We start from the raw sequence: 20,000 nt of genomic DNA on the forward strand, positions 1-20,000 counted from the left end.
TCAGTGTTCACAGTAAAACTGTAACTTAAAGTGGGTACAGCCTCAGTGTTCACAGTAAAACTGTAACTTAAAGAGGGGACAGCCTCAGTGTTCACAGTAAAACTGTAACTTAAAGAGGGGACAGCCTCAGTGTTCACAGTAAAACTGTAACTTAAAGTGGGGACAGCCTCAGTGTTCACAGTAAAACTGTAACTTAAAGTGGGTACAGCCTCAGTGTTCACAGTAAAACTGTAACTTAAAGCAGGTACAGCCTCAGTGTTCACAGTAAAACTGTAACTTAAAGTGGGTACAGCCTCAGTGTTCACAGTAAAACTGTAACTTAAAGTTCAAGGGTCACAGCCTCAGTGTTCACAGTAAAACTGTAATGGTAATTGACTGGGATATACAGCCTCAGTGTTCATTAAAACAGTCTTTAAAACTGTAATGGCTTCCCATTAAAAGTGGGTCTTTATACAGCCTCAGTGTTCACAGTAAAACTGTAACTTAAAGTTCTGAATGGTACAGCCTCAGTGTTCACAGTAAAAACTGTGAATGGTTTCCCCATTAAAAGAGGGGTACAGTTTCCCCCTCTTTAGTGTTCACAGTAAAACTGTAACTTAAAGTGGGTACAGCCTCAGTGTTCACAGTAAAACTGTAACATTAAAGCAGGTACAGCCTCAGTGTAAAACAGTAAAACTGTAACTTAAAGTGGGTCTTTACAGCCTCAGTGTTCACAGTAAAACTGTAACTTAAAGCAGGTACAGCCTCAGTGTTCACAGTAAAACAAGTCTTTATATGGGTACAGCCTCAGTGTTCACAGTGAAACTGTAACTTAAAGCAAGTACAGCCTCTGTTCCCATTAAAACTGTCTTTATATGAGTACTGAATGGTTTCCCCATTAAAACAAGTCTTTATATGAGTTCTGAAACCCATTAAAACAAGTCTTTATATGAGTTCTGAATGGTTTCCCCATTAAAACAAGTCCTGAATGTTCCCATTAAAACAAGTCTGAGTTCTGAATGGTTTCCCCATTAAAACAAGTCTTTATATGAGTACTGAAGCCATTAAAACAGTGAGTACTCCATTAAAACAAGTCTGAGTTCTGAATGGTTTCCCCATTAAAACAAGTCTTTATATGAGCCTCTGAATGGTTCCCCACAAGTCTTTAAAACTGAAGTAAGTCTTTATATGAGTTCTGAATGGTTTCCCCATTAAAACAAGTCCTGAATGGTTTCCCCATTAAAACAAGTCTTTATATGAGTACTGAATGGTTTCCCCATTAAAACAAGTCTTTATATGAGGACTGAATGGTTTCCCCATTAAAACAAGTCTTTAGTGAGTTCTGAATGGTTTCCCCATTAAAACAAGTCTTTATATGAGTTCTGAATGGTTTCCCCATTAAAACAAGTCTTTATATGAGTTCTGAATGGTTTCCCCATTAAAACAAGTCAGACCTGAAATTTGCACAGTGCCCATTAAAACAAGTCTTTATGTGAGTACTGAATGGTTTCCCCATTAAAACAAGTCTTTATATGAGTACTGAATGGCTTCCCCATTAAAACAAGTCTTTATATGAGTACTGAATGGCTTCCCCATTAAAACAAGTCTTTATATGAGTACTGAATGGCTTCCCCATTAAAACAGGTCTTTATATGAGTTCTGAATGGTTTCCCCATTAAAACAAGTCTTTATATGAGTACTGAATGGCTTCCCCATTAAAACAAGTCTTTATATGAGTACTGAATGGCTTCCCCATTAAAACAAGTCTTTATATGAGTTCTGAATGGTTTCCCCATTAAAACAAGTCTTTATATGAGTTCTGAATGGTTTCCCCATTAAAACAAGTCTTTATATGAGTTCTGAATGGTTGTCCCATCTGAAGGAGTCGTTGCGGAGCACCTTGGCCAGTTTCTTGTTGAACGGAGTGTAGAAGTCCCTCAATATCTCCTTGGTTACGGGGAGCATGGGTCCGAGGTTCTTATCTGCTGGCCGCCGTGTGTTGGAGGCGGGACTTTTAGTGATCTCTGCTTCCTTCTGCTCCGTCAACAGACCTTTAGTACACACATAGACATACTGTAAGCCACATACCAATCAGTCAGTCAGTCAGTCAGTCAGTCAGTCAGTCAGTCAGTCAGTCATAGTCAGTCAGTCAGTCAGTCAGTCAACCAATCAGTCCGTCAGTCAACCAATCAGTCCGTCAGTCAACCAATCAGTCAGTCAGTCAGTTAATCAACCAATCTGCAAGTCAACCAATCAGTCAGTAAGTCAATCAATTCATCAATCAATCAATCAAAGAGCGCTTTACAGTAACTTTTACAGTAACTATTACAGTAACCTCTGTTATACCCTGTTACCTGGGTGATGGTGAGACGAGTTGGATTGTTGGAGAGTTACAGGGCTGTGGGGTTGTGCTGCCCCCTTCAGGTTATAGTAAGAATAGCATGGGGGAAGTGTCTATAACATGATGTGGCTCTTGGGTGGTTGCATAAGTCAACTTCAAAGAGCTTCGCTATGTAATTAAAACTCTGTGTCTAGCAGCCTTCGATAGAGACCGACTGACTTGAAATAAAGCCATGTTAAGGACTTGAGAGTTGAGTTACTACGTACCCAGGTTGAGGAAGTCAAAGACTTGGTGCATTGTGTACTTCCTGTTGGAGGCGTGGTCTTCGAGCCGAAGGACCAGAATCTGTTCTCTACTGTAGACTGTCAACCAGTCTAGTATGTAGACTATGTACAGGCCCACCTGCAACCTGACCTAGGAACAGAAGATAAACAGTTCAGTCTAGTATGTAGACTATGTACAGGCCCACCTGCAACCTGACCTAGGAACAGTTCAGTCTAGTATGTAGACTATGTACAGGCCCACCTGCAACCTGACCTAGGAACAGAAGATAAACAGTTCAGTCTAGTATGTAGACTATGTACAGGCCCACCTGCAACCTGACCTAGGAACAGGAGATAAACAGTTCAGTCTAGTATGTAGACTATGTACAGGCCCACCTGCAACCTGACCTAGGAACAGAAGATAAACAGTTCAGTCTAGTATGTAGACTATGTACAGGCCCACCTGCAACCTGACCTAGGAACAGAAAAAGAGAGGGGGCGGGGGTGAAAGAGAGAGAGAGAGACAGGTAGAGAGAGAGAGAGAGAGAGAGAGAGAGAGAGAGAGAGAGAGAGAGAGAGAGAGAGAGAGAGAGAGACAGCAACACAGTTAGACCCAACCAAATCATGAGAAAACAAAAACACATTGAACTGTGTGGTGTATTTACAAACAAACAGAGCAAACTAGAATGCAATTTGGCCCTAAACAGAGAGTACACATGGGGAGAATACCATACCACAGAATACCAGACCACAGAATACCAGACCACAGAATACCAGACCACAGAATACCAGACCACAGAATACCAGACCACAGAATACCTCACCACAGAATACCAGACCACAGAATTCCCGATCCACAGAATACCAGACCACAGAATACCCGACCACAGAATACCAGACCACAGAATACCAGACCACAGAATACCAGACCACAGAATACCAGACCACAGAATACCAGACCACAGAATACCCGACCACAGAATACCAGACCACAGAATACCAGACCACAGAATACCAGACCACAGAATACCAGACCACAGAATACCAGACCACAGAATACCAGACCACAGAATACCAGACCACAGAATACCCGACCACAGAATACCCGACCACAGAATACCAGACCACAGAATACCAGACCACAGAATACCAGACCACAGAATACCAGACCACAGAATACCCGACCACAGAATACCAGACCACAGAATACCAGACCACAGAATACCAGACCACAGAATACCAGACCACAGAATACCAGACCACAGAATACCAGACCACAGAATACCAGACCACAGAATACCAGACCACAGAATACCAGACCACAGAATACCAGACCACAGAATACCAGACCACAGAATACCAGACCACAGAATACCAGACCACAGAATACCAGACCACAGAATACCAGACCACAGAATACCAGACCACAGAATACCAGACCACAGAATACCAGACCACAGAATACCAGACCACAGAATACCAGACCACAGAATACCAGACCACAGAATACCAGACCACAGAATACCAGACCACAGAATACCAGACCACAGAATACCAGACCACAGAATACCACAGAATACCAGACCACAGAATACCAGACCACAGAATACCAGACCACAGAATACCAGACCACAGAATACCAGACCACAGAATACCAGACCACAGAATACCAGACCACAGAATACCAGACCACATAATACCAGACCACAGAATACCAGACCACAGAATACCAGACCACAGAATACCAGACCACAGAATACCAGACCACAGAATACCAGACCACAGAATACCAGACCACAGAATACCAGACCACAGAATACCAGACCACAGAATACCAGACCACAGAATACCAGACCACAGAATACCAGACCACAGAATACCAGACCACAGAATACCAGACCACAGAATACCAGACCACAGAATACCAGACCACAGAATACCAGACCACAGAATACCAGACCACAAAATACCAGACCACAGAATACCAGACCACAGAATACCAGACCACATAATACCCGACCACAGAATACCCGACCACAGAATACCAGACCACATAATACCAGACCACAGAATAACAGACCACAGAATACCAGACCACAGAATACCAGACCACAGAATACCCGACCACAGAATACCAGACCACATAATACCAGACCTCATAATACCAGACCACAGAATACCAGACCACAGAATACCAGACCACAGAATACCAGACCACAGAATACCCGACCACAGAATACCTCACCACAGAATACCAGACCACAGAATACCAGACCACATAATACCAGACCTCATAATACCTCACCACAGAATACCAGACCACAGAATACCAGACCACAGAATACCAGACCACAGAATACCAGACCACAGAATACCTCACCACAGAATACCAGACCACAGAATACCAGACCACAGAATACCAGACCACAGAATACCAGACCACAGAATACCAGACCACAGAATACCAGACCACAGAATACCAGACCACAGAATACCAGACCACAGAATACCAGACCACAGAATACCAGACCACAGAATACCAGACCACAGAATACCAGACCACAGAATACCAGACCACAGAATACCAGACCACAGAATACCAGACCACAGAATACCAGACCACAGAATACCAGACCACAGAATACCAGACCACAGAATACCAGACCACAGAATACCAGACCACATAATACCAGACCACAGAATACCAGACCACAGAATACCAGACCACAGAATACCAGACCACAGAATACCAGACCACAGAATACCAGACCACAGAATACCAGACCACAGAATACCCGACCACAGAATACCAGACCACAGAATACCAGACCACATAATACCAGACCACAGAATACCCAGACCACAGAATACCCAGAATACCACAGAATACCAGACCACAGAATACCAGACCACATAATACCAGACCACAGAATACCCGACCACAGAATACCAGACCACAGAATACCAGACCACATAATACCCGACCACAGAATACCAGACCACAGAATACCAGACCACATAATACCAGACCACATAATACCAGACCACATAATACCAGACCACAGAATACCAGACCACAGAATACCAGACCACAGAATACCAGACCACAGAATACCAGACCACAGAATACCAGACCACAGAATACCAGACCACAGAATACCAGACCACAGAATACCAGACCACAGAATACCAGACCACAGAATACCAGACCACAGAATACCAGACCACAGAATACCAGACCACATAATACCAGACCACAGAATACCAGACCACAGAATACCAGACCACAGAATACCAGACCACATAATACCAGACCACAGAATACCAGACCACAGAATACCAGACCACAGAATACCCAGAATACCAGACCACAGAATACCAGACCACAGAATACCAGACCACAGAATACCAGACCACAGAATACCAGACCACAGAATACCAGACCACAGAATACCAGACCACAGAATACCAGACCACAGAATACCAGACCACAGAATACCAGACCACAGAATACCAGACCACAGAATACCAGACCACAGAATACCAGACCACAGAATACCAGACCACAGAATACCAGACCACAGAATACCAGACCACAGAATACCTCACCACAGAATACCAGACCACAGAATACCAGACCACAGAATACCAGACCACAGAATACCAGACCACAGAATACCAGACCACAGAATACCAGACCACAGAATACCAGACCACAGAATACCAGACCACAGAATACCAGACCACAGAATACCAGACCACAGAATACCAGACCACAGAATACCAGACCACAGAATACAAGACCACTGTGACCGACCCAAACTTAAGGAAAGCTTTGACTATGTACAGACTCAGTGAGCATAGCCTTGCTATTGAGAAAGGTCATCGAAGGCAGACCTCAAGAGAAGACAGGCTATACTGAACACAAAATGAGGTGGAAACTGAGCTGCACAAAGATAACGATATTAGAGTAACATATTTCCCTCCGATTACACAGAAAGAGAGAGAGAGAGACAGTAAGAGAGAGACAGAAAGAGAGAGAGACAGTGAGAGAGACACAGAAAGAGAGACAGACAGAAAGAGAGAGAGAGAGACAGAAAGAGAGAGAGAGAGACAGTAAGAGAGACAGACAGAAAGAGAGAGAGACAGAAAGAGACAGAGAGAGACAGAAAGAGAGAAACAGAAATAGAGAGACAGAAAGAGAGAGACAGAAAGAGACAGAGAAAGAGAGACAGAAGAGAGACAGACAGAAAGAGAGAGAGAGAGACAGAAAGAGAGAGACAGAAAGAGAGAGACAGAAAGAGAGAGAAAGAGAGAGACAGAAGGAGAGAGACAGAAAGAGAGAGACAGAAGAGAGACAGAGAGAGACAGAGAGAGAAATAGAGAGAGAGACAGAGAGAGAGAGACAGAAAGAAAGAGACAGAGAGAGACAGAAAGAGAGAAACAGAAATAGAGAGACAGAGAGACAGAAAGAGACAGAGAGAGAGAGACAGAGGGAGACAGACAGAAAGAGAGAGAGACAGAGACAGAAAGAGAGAGACAGAAAGAGAGAGACAGAAAGAGACCACAGAAGAGACAGAAGGAGAGAGACAGAAAGAAGAGACAGAACAGAGACAGAGAGAGACAGAGAGAGAAATAGAGAGAGAGAAAGAGAGAGAGAGACAGAAAGAAAGACCACAGAGTTATTTTTTAGACTTCCAGACAGACAGAACAGAGATAGACCAGAGAGACAGAGAGAGAGAGAGAGAAAAGAGGGAAAATTCCACAAAGTTATTTTTTATCTCTTCCAGACAGTTGGTTGAGTCGACCAACGCTGCGGGGACGGCTTTGATATTAGCTGATGTTGTGGGCTGTGATTGGCTAAGGCCTTGCGGCACAACTGAGAAACAAGGACTCAGAACTAAAAATGTTATTCAGCTACTGTACACCACAACACAGTTCAATAGAACAAGGACTGTTAGTCAGATACAACACATCACAGTTCAATAGAACAAGGACTGTTAGTCAGATACATCACAACACAGTTCAATAGAACAAGGACTGTTAGTCAGATACATCACAGTTCAATAGAACAAGGACTGTTAGTCAGATACACTACAACACAGTTCAACATAACAAGGACTGTTAGTCAGATACATCACAACACAGTTCAATAGAACAAGGACTGTTAGTCAGATACATCACAGTTCAATAGAACAAGGACTGTTAGTCAGATACATCACATCACAGTTCAATAGAACAAGGACTGTTAGTCAGATACATCACAGTTCAATAGAACAAGGACTGTTAGTCAGATACATCACAGTTCAATAGAACAAGGACTGTTAGTCAGATACACCACAACACAGTTCAATAGAACAAGGACTGTTAGTCAGATACATCACAGTTCAATAGAACAAGGACTGTTAGTCAGATACATCACATCACAGTTCAACATAACAAGGACTGTTAGTCAGATACATCACAACACAGTTCAATAGAACAAGGACTGTTAGTCAGATACATCACAGTTCAATAGAACAAGGACTGTTAGTCAGATACATCACATCACAGTTCAATAGAACAAGGACTGTTAGTCAGATACATCACAGTTCAATAGAACAAGGACTGTTAGTCAGATACATCACAGTTCAATAGAACAAGGACTGTTAGTCAGATACACCACAACACAGTTCAATAGAACAAGGACTGTTAGTCAGATACACCACATCACAGTTCAATAGAACAAGGACTGTTAGTCAGATAGAACACAGTTCAATAGAACCAGGACTGTTAGTCAGATACAACACAACACAGATCAATAGAACAAGGACTGTTAGTCAGATACACCACAACACAGTTCAACAGAACCAGGACTGTTAGTCAGATACACCACAACACAGTTCAATAGAACAAGGACTGTTAGTCAGATAGAACACCGTTCAATAGAACCAGGACTGTTAGTCAGATACATCACATCACAGTTCAATAGAACAAGGACTGTTAGTCAGATACACCACAACACAGTTCAATAGAACAAGGACTGTTAGTCAGATACACCACAACACAGTTCAATAGAACAAGGACTGTTAGTCAGATACACCACAACACAGTTCAATAGAACAAGGACTGTTAGTCAGATACACCACAACACAGTTCAATAGAACAAGGACTGTTAGTCAGATACACCACAACACAGTTCAATAGAACAAGGACTGTTAGTCAGATACATCACAGTTCAATAGAACAAGGACTGTTAGTCAGATACACCACAACACAGTTCAACAGAACAAGGACTGTTAGTCAGATACATCACGGTTCAATAGAACCAGGACTGTTAATCAGATACAACACAACACAGTTCAACAGAATCAGGACTGTTAGTCAGATACACCACAACACAGTTCAATAGAACAAGGACTGTTAGTCAGACACTGGCTTCATCAACACAGCTTGGTAACAGCTTGGTAACAGCTTGGTAACAGCTTGGTAACAGCTTGGTAACAGCCTGGTAACAGCTTGGTAACAGCTTGGTAACAGCCTGGTAACAGCCTGGTAACAGCTTGGTAACAGCTTGGTAACAGCCTGGTAACAGCCTGGTAACAGCCTGGTAACAGCTTGGTAACAGCTTGGTAACAGCCTGGTAACAGCTTGGTAACAGCCTGGTAACAGCTTGGTAACAGCCTGGTAACAGCCTGGTAACAGCCTGGTAACAGCCTGGTAACAGCTTGGTAACAGCTTGGTAACAGCTTGGTAACAGCTTGGTAACAGCCTGGTAACAGCCTGGTAACAGCTTGGTAACAGCCTGGTAACAGCTTGGTAACAGCTTGGTAACAGCTTGGTAACAGCTTGGTAACAGCCTGGTAACAGCTTGGTAACAGCCTGGTAACAGCCTGGTAACAGCTTGGTAACAGCTTGGTAACAGCTTGGTAACAGCTTGGTAACAGCCTGGTAACAGCTTGGTAACAGCTTGGTAACAGCCTGGTAACAGCTTGGTAACAGCTTGGTAACAGCTTGGTAACAGCCTGGTAACAGCCTGGTAACAGCTTGGTAACAGCCTGGTAACAGCTTGGTAACAGCCTGGTAACAGCTTGGTAACAGCTTGGTAACAGCCTGGTAACAGCTTGGTAACAGCCTGGTAACAGCCTGGTAACAGCTTGGTAACAGCCTGGTAACAGCTTGGTAACAGCTTGGTAACAGCTTGGTAACAGCTTGGTAACAGCCTGGTAACAGCTTGGTAACAGCCTGGTAACAGCTTGGTAACAGCCTGGTAACAGCCTGGTAACAGCCTGGTAACAGCTTGGTAACAGCTTGGTAACAGCTCTGGTAACAGCTTGGACAACAGCCTGGTAACAGCCTGGTAACAGCTTGGTAACAGCCTGGTAACAGCTAATGGAACAGAATGGTAACAGCCTGGTAACAGAATGGTAACAGCCTGGTAACAGCCTGGTAACAGAATGGAACAGCCTGGTAACAGCTTGGTAACAGAGGGAATGGTAACAGCCTGGTAACAGCTTGGTAACAGAATGGAACAGCCTGGTAACAGAATGGTAACAGCCTGGTAACATGGAGGACAGCCTGGAACAGCTTGGTAACAGCCTGGTAACAGCTTGGAATAGCTTGGAACAGCTTGGTAACAGAATGGAACAGAATGGAACAGCTAGAGTAACAGCTTGGAAGAGCTGGAGGAACAGCCTGGTAACAGCCTGGGAGAATGGAGGAGAGAATGGTAACAGCCTGGTAACAGCTTGAGTAATAGCTTGGACAGCTTGGAACAGTTAATTGAGGAGAGAATGGTAACAGCCTGCCACAACCAACCACACATGCTGTAATAACTCTAGAGATATAAACAGATGGACAATTAGGCCTGATGGAGGAGAGAATGGAGGAGAGAATGGAGGAGAGTGTTGAGAATGGAGGAGAATAGAGGAGAGAATGGAGGAGAGTGTTGAGAATAGAGGAGAGAATGGGGGGAGAATGGAGGAGAGTGGAGGAGAGAATGGAGGAGAGAGCGGAGGAGAGAATGGAAGAGAGTGGAGGAGAGAATGGAGGAGAATAGAGGAGAGAATGGAGGGGAGTGGAGGAGAGAATGGAGGAGAGAATGGAGGAGAATAGAGGAGAGAATGGAGGAGAATAGAGGAGAGAATGGAGGGGAGTGGAGGAGAGTGCGGAGGAGAGAATGGAGGAGAATAGAGGAGAAAATGGAGGAGAATAGAGGAGAGAATGGAGGAGAATAGAGGAGAGAATGGAGGAGAATAGAGGAGAGAATGGAGGAGACTACACCCCCCCATTCACCTGGACAGTTACACTGTTATGTTCAGTCTGTTATAACAAGCAAATGGATGTGGAGAAGGTGATGGCTACTCACTGGCATGGCGTTGTTGAGCGTAGTGTTGTACACACAGGAGCGCATGGTGTACTCTGTCAGGCACCATTCAAACAGCTGGAGAGACTCGGACACCTTGTCCTGGAAGTCCTCGGCAGACTTATTAGTGATCCCAAAGTAGAGATAGTCGGAGTACAACCTGAGACAACAAAAACAACAACAACAACAACATCACCAACAACTACAACAACCACCATCAACATCATCAACACCACCATCAACACCACCATCAACAACATCACCAACAACTACAACTACACCACCATCATCAACATCACCAACAACTACAACTACACCACCACCATCAACATCACCAACAACTACAACCACCATCATCAACATCACCAACAACTACAACTACACCACCATCATCAACATCACCAACAACTACAACTACACCACCATCATCAACAACATCACCAACAACTACAACTACACCACCATCATCAACATCACCAACAACTACAACTACACCACCATCACCAACAACTACAACTACACCACCATCATCAACATCACCAACAACTACAACTACACCACCATCACCAACAACTACACCACCATCATCAACACCACCATCATCAACAACAACAACTACACCACCATCATCAACAACTACAACTACACCACCATCATCAACATCACCAACAACTACAACTACACCACCATCATCAACAACATCACCACCACCAAACAACTACAACTACACCACCATCATCAACATCACCAACAACTACAACTACACCACATCATCACATCACAACAATCACTACACCACCATCATCAACATCACCAACAACTACAACTACACCACCATCATCAACATCACCAACAACTACAACTACACCACCATCACATCACCAACAACTACAACTACACCACCACATCATCAACATCAACTACACCACCATCACTCACAACTACACCACCATCATCAACATCACCAACAACTACAACAACACCACCACCATCACCATCAACTACAACTACAACTACCACCATCATCACATCATCATCAACATCACCATCATCAACATCACCAACAACTACAACTACACCACCATCATCAACATCACCAACAACTACAACTACACCACCATCATCAACATCACCAACAACTACAACTACACCACCATCATCAACATCACCAACAACAACAACTACACCACCATCATCAACATCACCAACAACTACAACTACACCACCATCATCAACATCACCAACAACTACAACTACAACTACACCACCATCATCAACATCACCAACAACTACAACTACAACACCACCATCATCAACATCACCAACAACTACAACTACACCACCATCATCAACATCACCAACAACTACAACAACACCACCATCATCAACATCACCAACAACTACAACTACACCACCATCATCAACATCACCAACAACTACAACTACACCACCATCATCAACATCACAACAACTACAACTACACCACCATCATCAACAACTACAACTACACCACCATCATCAACATCACCAACAACTACAACTACACCACCATCATCAACATCACCAACAACTACAACTACACCACCATCATCAACATCACCAACAACTACAACTACACCACCATCATCAACAACTACAACTACACCACCATCACTCACCAACACTACCATCACCAACACCACCATCATCAACATCATCCAACAACAACAACAACACCACCACTCATCACCACCATCATCAACAACTCACCACCATCATCAACATCACAACAACTACAACTACACCACCATCATCAACATCACCAACAACTACAACTACACCACCATCATCAACATCAACAACAACTACACCACCATCATCAACATCAACAACAACTACAACTACACCACCATCATCAACATCACCAACAACTACAACTACACCACCATCATCAACATCACAACAACTACAACTACACCACCATCATCAACATCACCAACAACTACAACTACACCACCATCATCAACATCACCAACAACTACAACTACACCACCATCATCAACATCACCAACAACTACAACTACACCACCATCATCAACATCACCAACAACTACAACTACACCACCATCATCAACATCAACAACAACTACAACACCATCATCAACATCACCAACAACTACAACTACACCACCATCATCAACATCATCAACAACTACAACTACACCACCATCATCACACCACCACCATCAACATCACAACAACAACTACACCACCATCATCAACAACTACACACCACCATCATCAACATCACCAACAACTACAACTACACCACCATCATCAACATCACCAACAACTACACCACCATCATCAACATCACCAACAACAACAACTACACCACCATCATCAACATCACCAACAACTACAACTACACCACCATCATCAACATCACCAACAACTACAACTACACCACCATCATCAACATCACCAACAACTACAACTACACCACCATCATCAACATCACCAACAACTACAACTACACCACCATCATCAACAACTACAACTACACCACCATCATCAACATCACCAACAACTACAACAACACCACCATCATCAACAACTACAACTACACCACCATCATCAACATCACCAACAACTACAACTACACCACCATCATCAACATCACAACAACACAACCATCATCAACTACAACTACACCACCACCATCATCAACATCACCAACAACTACAACTACACCACCATCATCAACATCTACAACTACAACTACACCACCATCATCAACATCACCAACAACTACACCACCATCATCACCACCATCATCAACCATCACCAACAACTACAACTACACCACCATCATCAACATCACCAACAACTACAACTACACCACCATCATCAACATCACCAACAACTACAACTACACCACCATCATCAACATCACCAACAACTACAACTACACCACCATCATCAACATCACCAACAACTACAACTACACCACCATCATCAACATCACCAACAACAACAACAACACACCACCATCATCAACATCACCAACAACAGCACAACTACACCACCATCATCAACATCACCAACAACTACAACTACACCACCATCATCAACATCACCAACAACTACAACTACACCACCATCAACAACATCACCAACAACTACAACTACACCACCATCACCAACAACTACAACTACACCACCATCATCAACATCACCAACAACTACAACTACACCACCATCATCAACATCACCAACAACTACAACCACACCACCATCACCAACAACTACAACTACAACTACACCACCATCATCATCAACATCACCAACAACTACAACTACACCACCATCATCAACATCACCAACAACTACAACTACACCACCATCACCAACAACTACAACTACAACTACACCACCACCATCATCAACATCACCAACAACTACAACTACAACTACACCACCATCATCAACATCACCAACAACTACAACTACACCACCATCATCAACATCACCAACAACTACAACTACACCACCATCATCAACAACAACAACTACACCACCATCATCAACATCAACAACAACTACAACTACACCACCATCATCAACAACAACTACAACTACACCACCATCATCAACATCACCAACAACTACAACTACACCACCACCATCATCAACAACTACAACTACACCACCATCATCAACATCACCAACAACAACAACTACACCACCATCACCACTACACTACACCACCATCATCAACAACTACAACTACACCACCATCATCAACATCACCAACAACTACAACTACACCACCATCATCAACATCACCAACAACTACAACTACACCACCATCATCAACAACATCATCAACAACTACAACTACACCACCATCATCAACATCACCAACAACTACAACTACACCACCATCATCAACATCATCAACAACAACTACACCACCATCATCAACATCATCAACAACTACAACTACACCACCATCATCAACATCACCAACAACTACAACTACACCACCATCATCAACAACTACAACTACACCACCATCATCAACATCACCAACAACTACAACTACACCACCATCATCAACATCAACAACAACTACACCACCATCATCAACAACTACAACTACACCACCATCATCAACATCACCAACAACTACAACTACACCACCATCATCAACATCACCAACAACTACAACTACACCACCATCATCAACATCACCAACAACTACAACTACACCACCATCATCAACATCACCAACAACTACAACAACACCACCATCATCAACAACTACAACTACACCACCATCATCAACATCACCAACAACTACAACAACACCACCATCATCAACAACTACAACTACACCACCATCATCAACAACATCACCAACAACTACAACTACACCACCATCATCATCATCAACAACTACAACTACACCACCATCATCAACATCACCAACAACTACAACTACACCACCATCATCAACACAACAACTACACCACCAACTACCAACAACACCACCATCATCATCAACAACTACAACTACACCACCATCATCAACAACTACAACTACACCACCATCATCAACAACTACAACAACACCACCATCATCAACAACTACAACTACACCACCATCATCAACAACTACAACTACACCACCATCACCAACAACTACAACTACACCACCATCATCAACATCACCCACAACTACAACAACACCACCATCATCAACATCACCAACAACTACAACTACACCACCATCATCAACAACTACAACTACACCACCATCATCACATCACCAACATCACTACACCACCATCATCATCCAACAACTACAACTACACCACATCACCATCATCAACAACTACAACTACACACCATCATCATCATCACCAACAACTACAACTACACCACCATCATCAACATCACAACAACTACAACTACACCACCATCATCAACATCACCAACAACTACAACTACACCACCATCATCAACATCACCAACAACTACAACTACACCACCATCATCAACATCACCAACAACTACAACTACACCACCATCACCAACAACTACAACTACACCACCATCATCAACATCACCAACAACTACAACTACACCACCATCATCAACATCACCAACAACAACAACACCACCATCATCAACATCACCAACAACTACAACTACACCACCACCATCATCAACATCACCAACAACTACAACTACACCACCATCATCAACATCACCAACAACTACAACTACACCACCATCATCAACTACAACAACATCACCATCAACAACCAACAACTACAACACCACCATCATCAACATCACCAACAACTACAACTACACCACCATCATCAACATCACAACAACAACTACACCACCATCATCAACACCACCATCAACACCACCATCATCAACATCACCAACAACTACAACTACACCACCATCAACATCACCAACAACTACAACTACACCACCATCATCAACATCACCAACAACTACAACTACACCACCATCATCACATCACCATCATCAACATCACTACAACTCACCACCATCAACTACAACTACACCACCATCATCAACATCACCAACAACTACAACTACACCACCATCATCAACCACTCAACAACAACTACAACACCACCATACACCACCATCATCAACATCACCAACAACTACAACTACACCACCATCATCAACTACAATCATCAACAACTACAACAACACCACCATCATCAACATCACCAACAACTACAACTACACCACCATCATCAACATCACCAACAACTACAACAACCAAGACATTCATCATCAACTACAACTCACCACCATCATCAACATCACCAACAACACAACACCATCATCAACATCACCACAACTACAACTACACCACCATCATCAACATCACCAACAACTACAACACCACCATCATCAACATCACCATCAACTACAACTACACCACCATCATCAACATCACCCACAACTATTTAACACCACCATCATCAACATCAAACAACTACCATATTTAAAGGGCCATATTTAAAGGCCATATTTAAGGGCCATATTTAAAGGTCATATTTAAAGGGCCATATTTAAAGGCCATATTTAAAGGCCATATTTAAAGGTCATATTTAAAGGGCCATATTTAAAGGCCATATTTAAAGGGCCATATTTAAAGGCCATATTTAAAGGCCATATTTAAAGGGCCATATTTAAAGGTCATATTTAAAGGCAATATTTAAAGGGCCATATTTAAAGGTCATATTTAAAGGCCATATTTAAAGGTCATATTTAAAGGCCATATTTAAAGGTCATATTTAAAGGGCCATATTTAAAGGTCATATTTAAAGGCCATATTTAAAGGTCATATTTAAAGGCCATATTTAAAGGCCATATTTAAAGGCCATATTTAAAGGCCATATTTAAAGGTCATATTTAAAGGCCATATTTAAAGGCCATATTTAAAGGGCCATATTTAAAGGCCATATTTAAAGGGCCATATTTAAAGGGCCATATTTAAAGGCCATATTTAAAGGGCCATATTTAAAGGCCATATTTAAAGGCCATATTTAAAGGCCATATTTAAAGGGCCATATTTAAAGGGCATATTTAAAGGGCAATATTTAAAGGGCCATATTTAAAGGCCATATTTAAGGCCATATTTAAGGGCCATATTTAAAGGCCATATTTAAGGGCCATATTTAAAGGCCATATTTAAAGGCCATATTTAAAGGCAATATTTAAAGGGCCATATGCCATATTTAAAGGCCATATTTAAAGGGTCATATTTAAAGGGCCATATTTAAAGGCCATATTTAAAGGGCATATTTAAAGGCCATATTTAAGGGCCATATTTAAAGGTCATATTTAAAGGCCATATTTAAAGAGCCATATTTAAAGGGCCATATTTAAATGCAATATTTAAAGGGCACATTTAGAGGGCCATATTTAAAGGCCCATATTTAGAGGGCCATATTTAAAGGCCATATTTAAAGGCCATATTTAAAGACCATATTTAAAGGGCACATTTAGAGGGCCATATTTAAAGGCCCATATTTAGAGGGCCATATTTAAAGGCCCATATTTAAGGGCCATATTTAAAGGCCATATTTAAAGGCCATATTTAAAAGCCATATTTAAAGGTCATATTTAAAGGCCATATTTAAAGGCCATATTTAAAGGTCATATTTAAAGGGCCATATTTAAAGGTCATATTTAAAGGGCCATATTTAAAGGCCATATTTAAAGGGCCATATATAAAGGTCATATTTAAAGGCCATATTTAAAGGCCATATTTAAAGGCCATATTTAAAGGGCCATATTTAAAGGACACATTTAAAGGCCATATTTAAAGGTCATATTTAAAGGTCATATTTAAAGGCCATATTTAAAGGTCATATTTAAGGGCCATATTTAAGGGCCATATTTAAAGGCCATATTTAAAGGCCATATTTAAGGGCCATATTTAAAGGCCATATTTAAAGACCATATTTAAAGACCATATTTAAGGGCCATATTTAAATGTCATATTTAAAGGCCATATTTAAAGGTCATATTTAAGGGCCATATTTAAAGGTCACATTTAAAGGGATGGTAAATGCTGCAGATGTTTTGGCTCAATTGGAAATTGCCTATAAAAGCCAAGCGCCACATTGTCGACTATACCCAAACAAACATGACTTACAATCCGTGCCACCAAAACCCATGTGGTGTCTGGGGTTGTAAACACATTTAGTTACACACACACACTCACTCTCTCTCTCTCTCTCTCTCTCTCCCCTCTCTCCCTCCCTCCCTCCCTCCCTCTCTCTCCTCCCTCTCTCCCTCCCTCCCTCCCTCCCTCTCCTCCCCCTCCCCTCCCCTCCCCTCTCTCTCCCTCCCCCTCCCCTCTCTCCCCCCCTCTCCCTCCCCCTCTCCCCCTCCTCCCCCTCCCTCTCTCCCTCCCTCTCCTCCCCCTCCCTCTCTCTCCCCCTCTCTCCCTCCCTCCCTCCCTCCCCCTCCCTCCTCCCTCCCTCCCTCCCTCTCTCTCTCTCTCCCCTCCCCCCTCTCCTCCCTCCCTCCCCCTCCTCCCTCCCTCCCTCTCCCCCTCTCCCTCCCTCCCTCTCCCTCCCCTCCCTCCCCCCTCCCTCCCTCCCTCTCTCTCTCCCTCCCTCCCCCTCCCTCCCTCCCCCCCTCCCCCCTCTCTCTCTCTCCCCCCTCCCTCCCTCCCTCCCCCTCCCCTCTCTCCCCCCTCCCCCCCCCCTCCCCTCTCCCCTCCCTCTCTCTCCCTCCCTCCCTCTCTCTCCCCCTCTCCTCCCTCCCCCCCTCTCCCTCCCCCTCCCCTCTCTCCTCCCTCCCCCCCCCCCCTCTCTCTCCCTCCCTCTCCCCCCTCTCCCTCCCTCCCTCCCTCCCTCTCTCTCTCTCCCTCCTCTCTCTCTCCCTCCCTCCCTCTCTCTCTCCCTCCCCCCCTCTCCCCCTCCCCCCCCCCCTCCCTCCCCCCTCCCCCCCTCCTCCCCCCCCCCCCCCCCCCCCCCTCCCTCCCTCCCCCCCCCCCCCCCTCTCCCTCCCCCCCTCCCTCCCCCCCCCCCCCTCCCTCCCTCCCCCCCCCCCTCCCTCCCTCCCTCTCTCTCTCTCCCTCCCTGTCTCTCCCCCCCTCCCTCCCTCCCTCCCCTCCCTCTCTACCTTGACTTGGCTGCTGTGATTTGACAGACAAAACCAATTAAAGTGAGCCAGTTGAGACATCCACTGAAGTGAAACTCTGTTCAGTCAGAGCAAGAGACAAACTAGTCTGAATTTATAGAGAACGCTGCCAGGCCTTCAGCTATTAGCTGAAACATAATTCCTCCTTCATAACAAACTGCACGTCTCAATCTGGAATGGAGTTTGTTCTCTCTGTGTGTGTGTGTGTGTGTGTGTGTGTGTGTGTGTGTGTGTGTGTGTGTGTGTGTGTGTGTGTGTGTGTGTGTGTGTGTGTGTGTGTGTGTGTGTGTGTGTGTGTGTGTGTGTGTGTGTATGGTAAAAGCTAGCTGATTTGGCCCCGGAGGGAGAGATGGAGAGAAAGAGAGAGGGAGAT

The 20,000-nt window shown here is 43.7% G+C and overlaps 1 protein-coding gene and 1 long non-coding RNA gene across 6 annotated transcripts in view; one reads left to right on the forward strand and one right to left on the reverse strand.

Annotated features, from left to right (window-relative positions):
* The window catches only part of LOC127928791 (uncharacterized), a 1,379-nt gene extending 1,059 nt beyond the window's left edge, over positions 1–320 (forward strand). The window contains exon 3 of the long non-coding RNA XR_008132230.1: positions 245–320. This is a non-coding gene — a long non-coding RNA (uncharacterized LOC127928791). The remainder of the gene's footprint in view (positions 1–244) is intronic.
* Positions 321–1,576: 1,256 nt separating this feature from the next.
* LOC127928789 (carbohydrate sulfotransferase 15-like) overlaps positions 1,577–20,000 on the reverse strand; it is a 46,509-nt gene continuing 28,085 nt past the window's right edge. The window contains exons 5-7 of one of the 5 annotated variants that reach the window (XM_052516140.1): positions 10,931–11,087; positions 2,587–2,734; positions 1,577–2,030 (exon numbers count right to left, since the gene is read on the reverse strand). In XM_052516140.1, coding sequence (XP_052372100.1) covers positions 1,828–2,030; positions 2,587–2,734; positions 10,931–11,087 — 508 coding nt within the window. In that variant the 3' untranslated portion in view covers positions 1,577–1,827. The other 4 variants (XM_052516142.1, XM_052516143.1, XM_052516141.1 and 1 more) reach the window with 4 other exon arrangements.

This window comes from Oncorhynchus keta, unplaced genomic scaffold, assembly GCF_023373465.1.
Source record: "Oncorhynchus keta strain PuntledgeMale-10-30-2019 unplaced genomic scaffold, Oket_V2 Un_scaffold_3992_pilon_pilon, whole genome shotgun sequence".
In the NCBI taxonomy this organism is placed as follows: domain Eukaryota; kingdom Metazoa; phylum Chordata; class Actinopteri; order Salmoniformes; family Salmonidae; genus Oncorhynchus; species Oncorhynchus keta.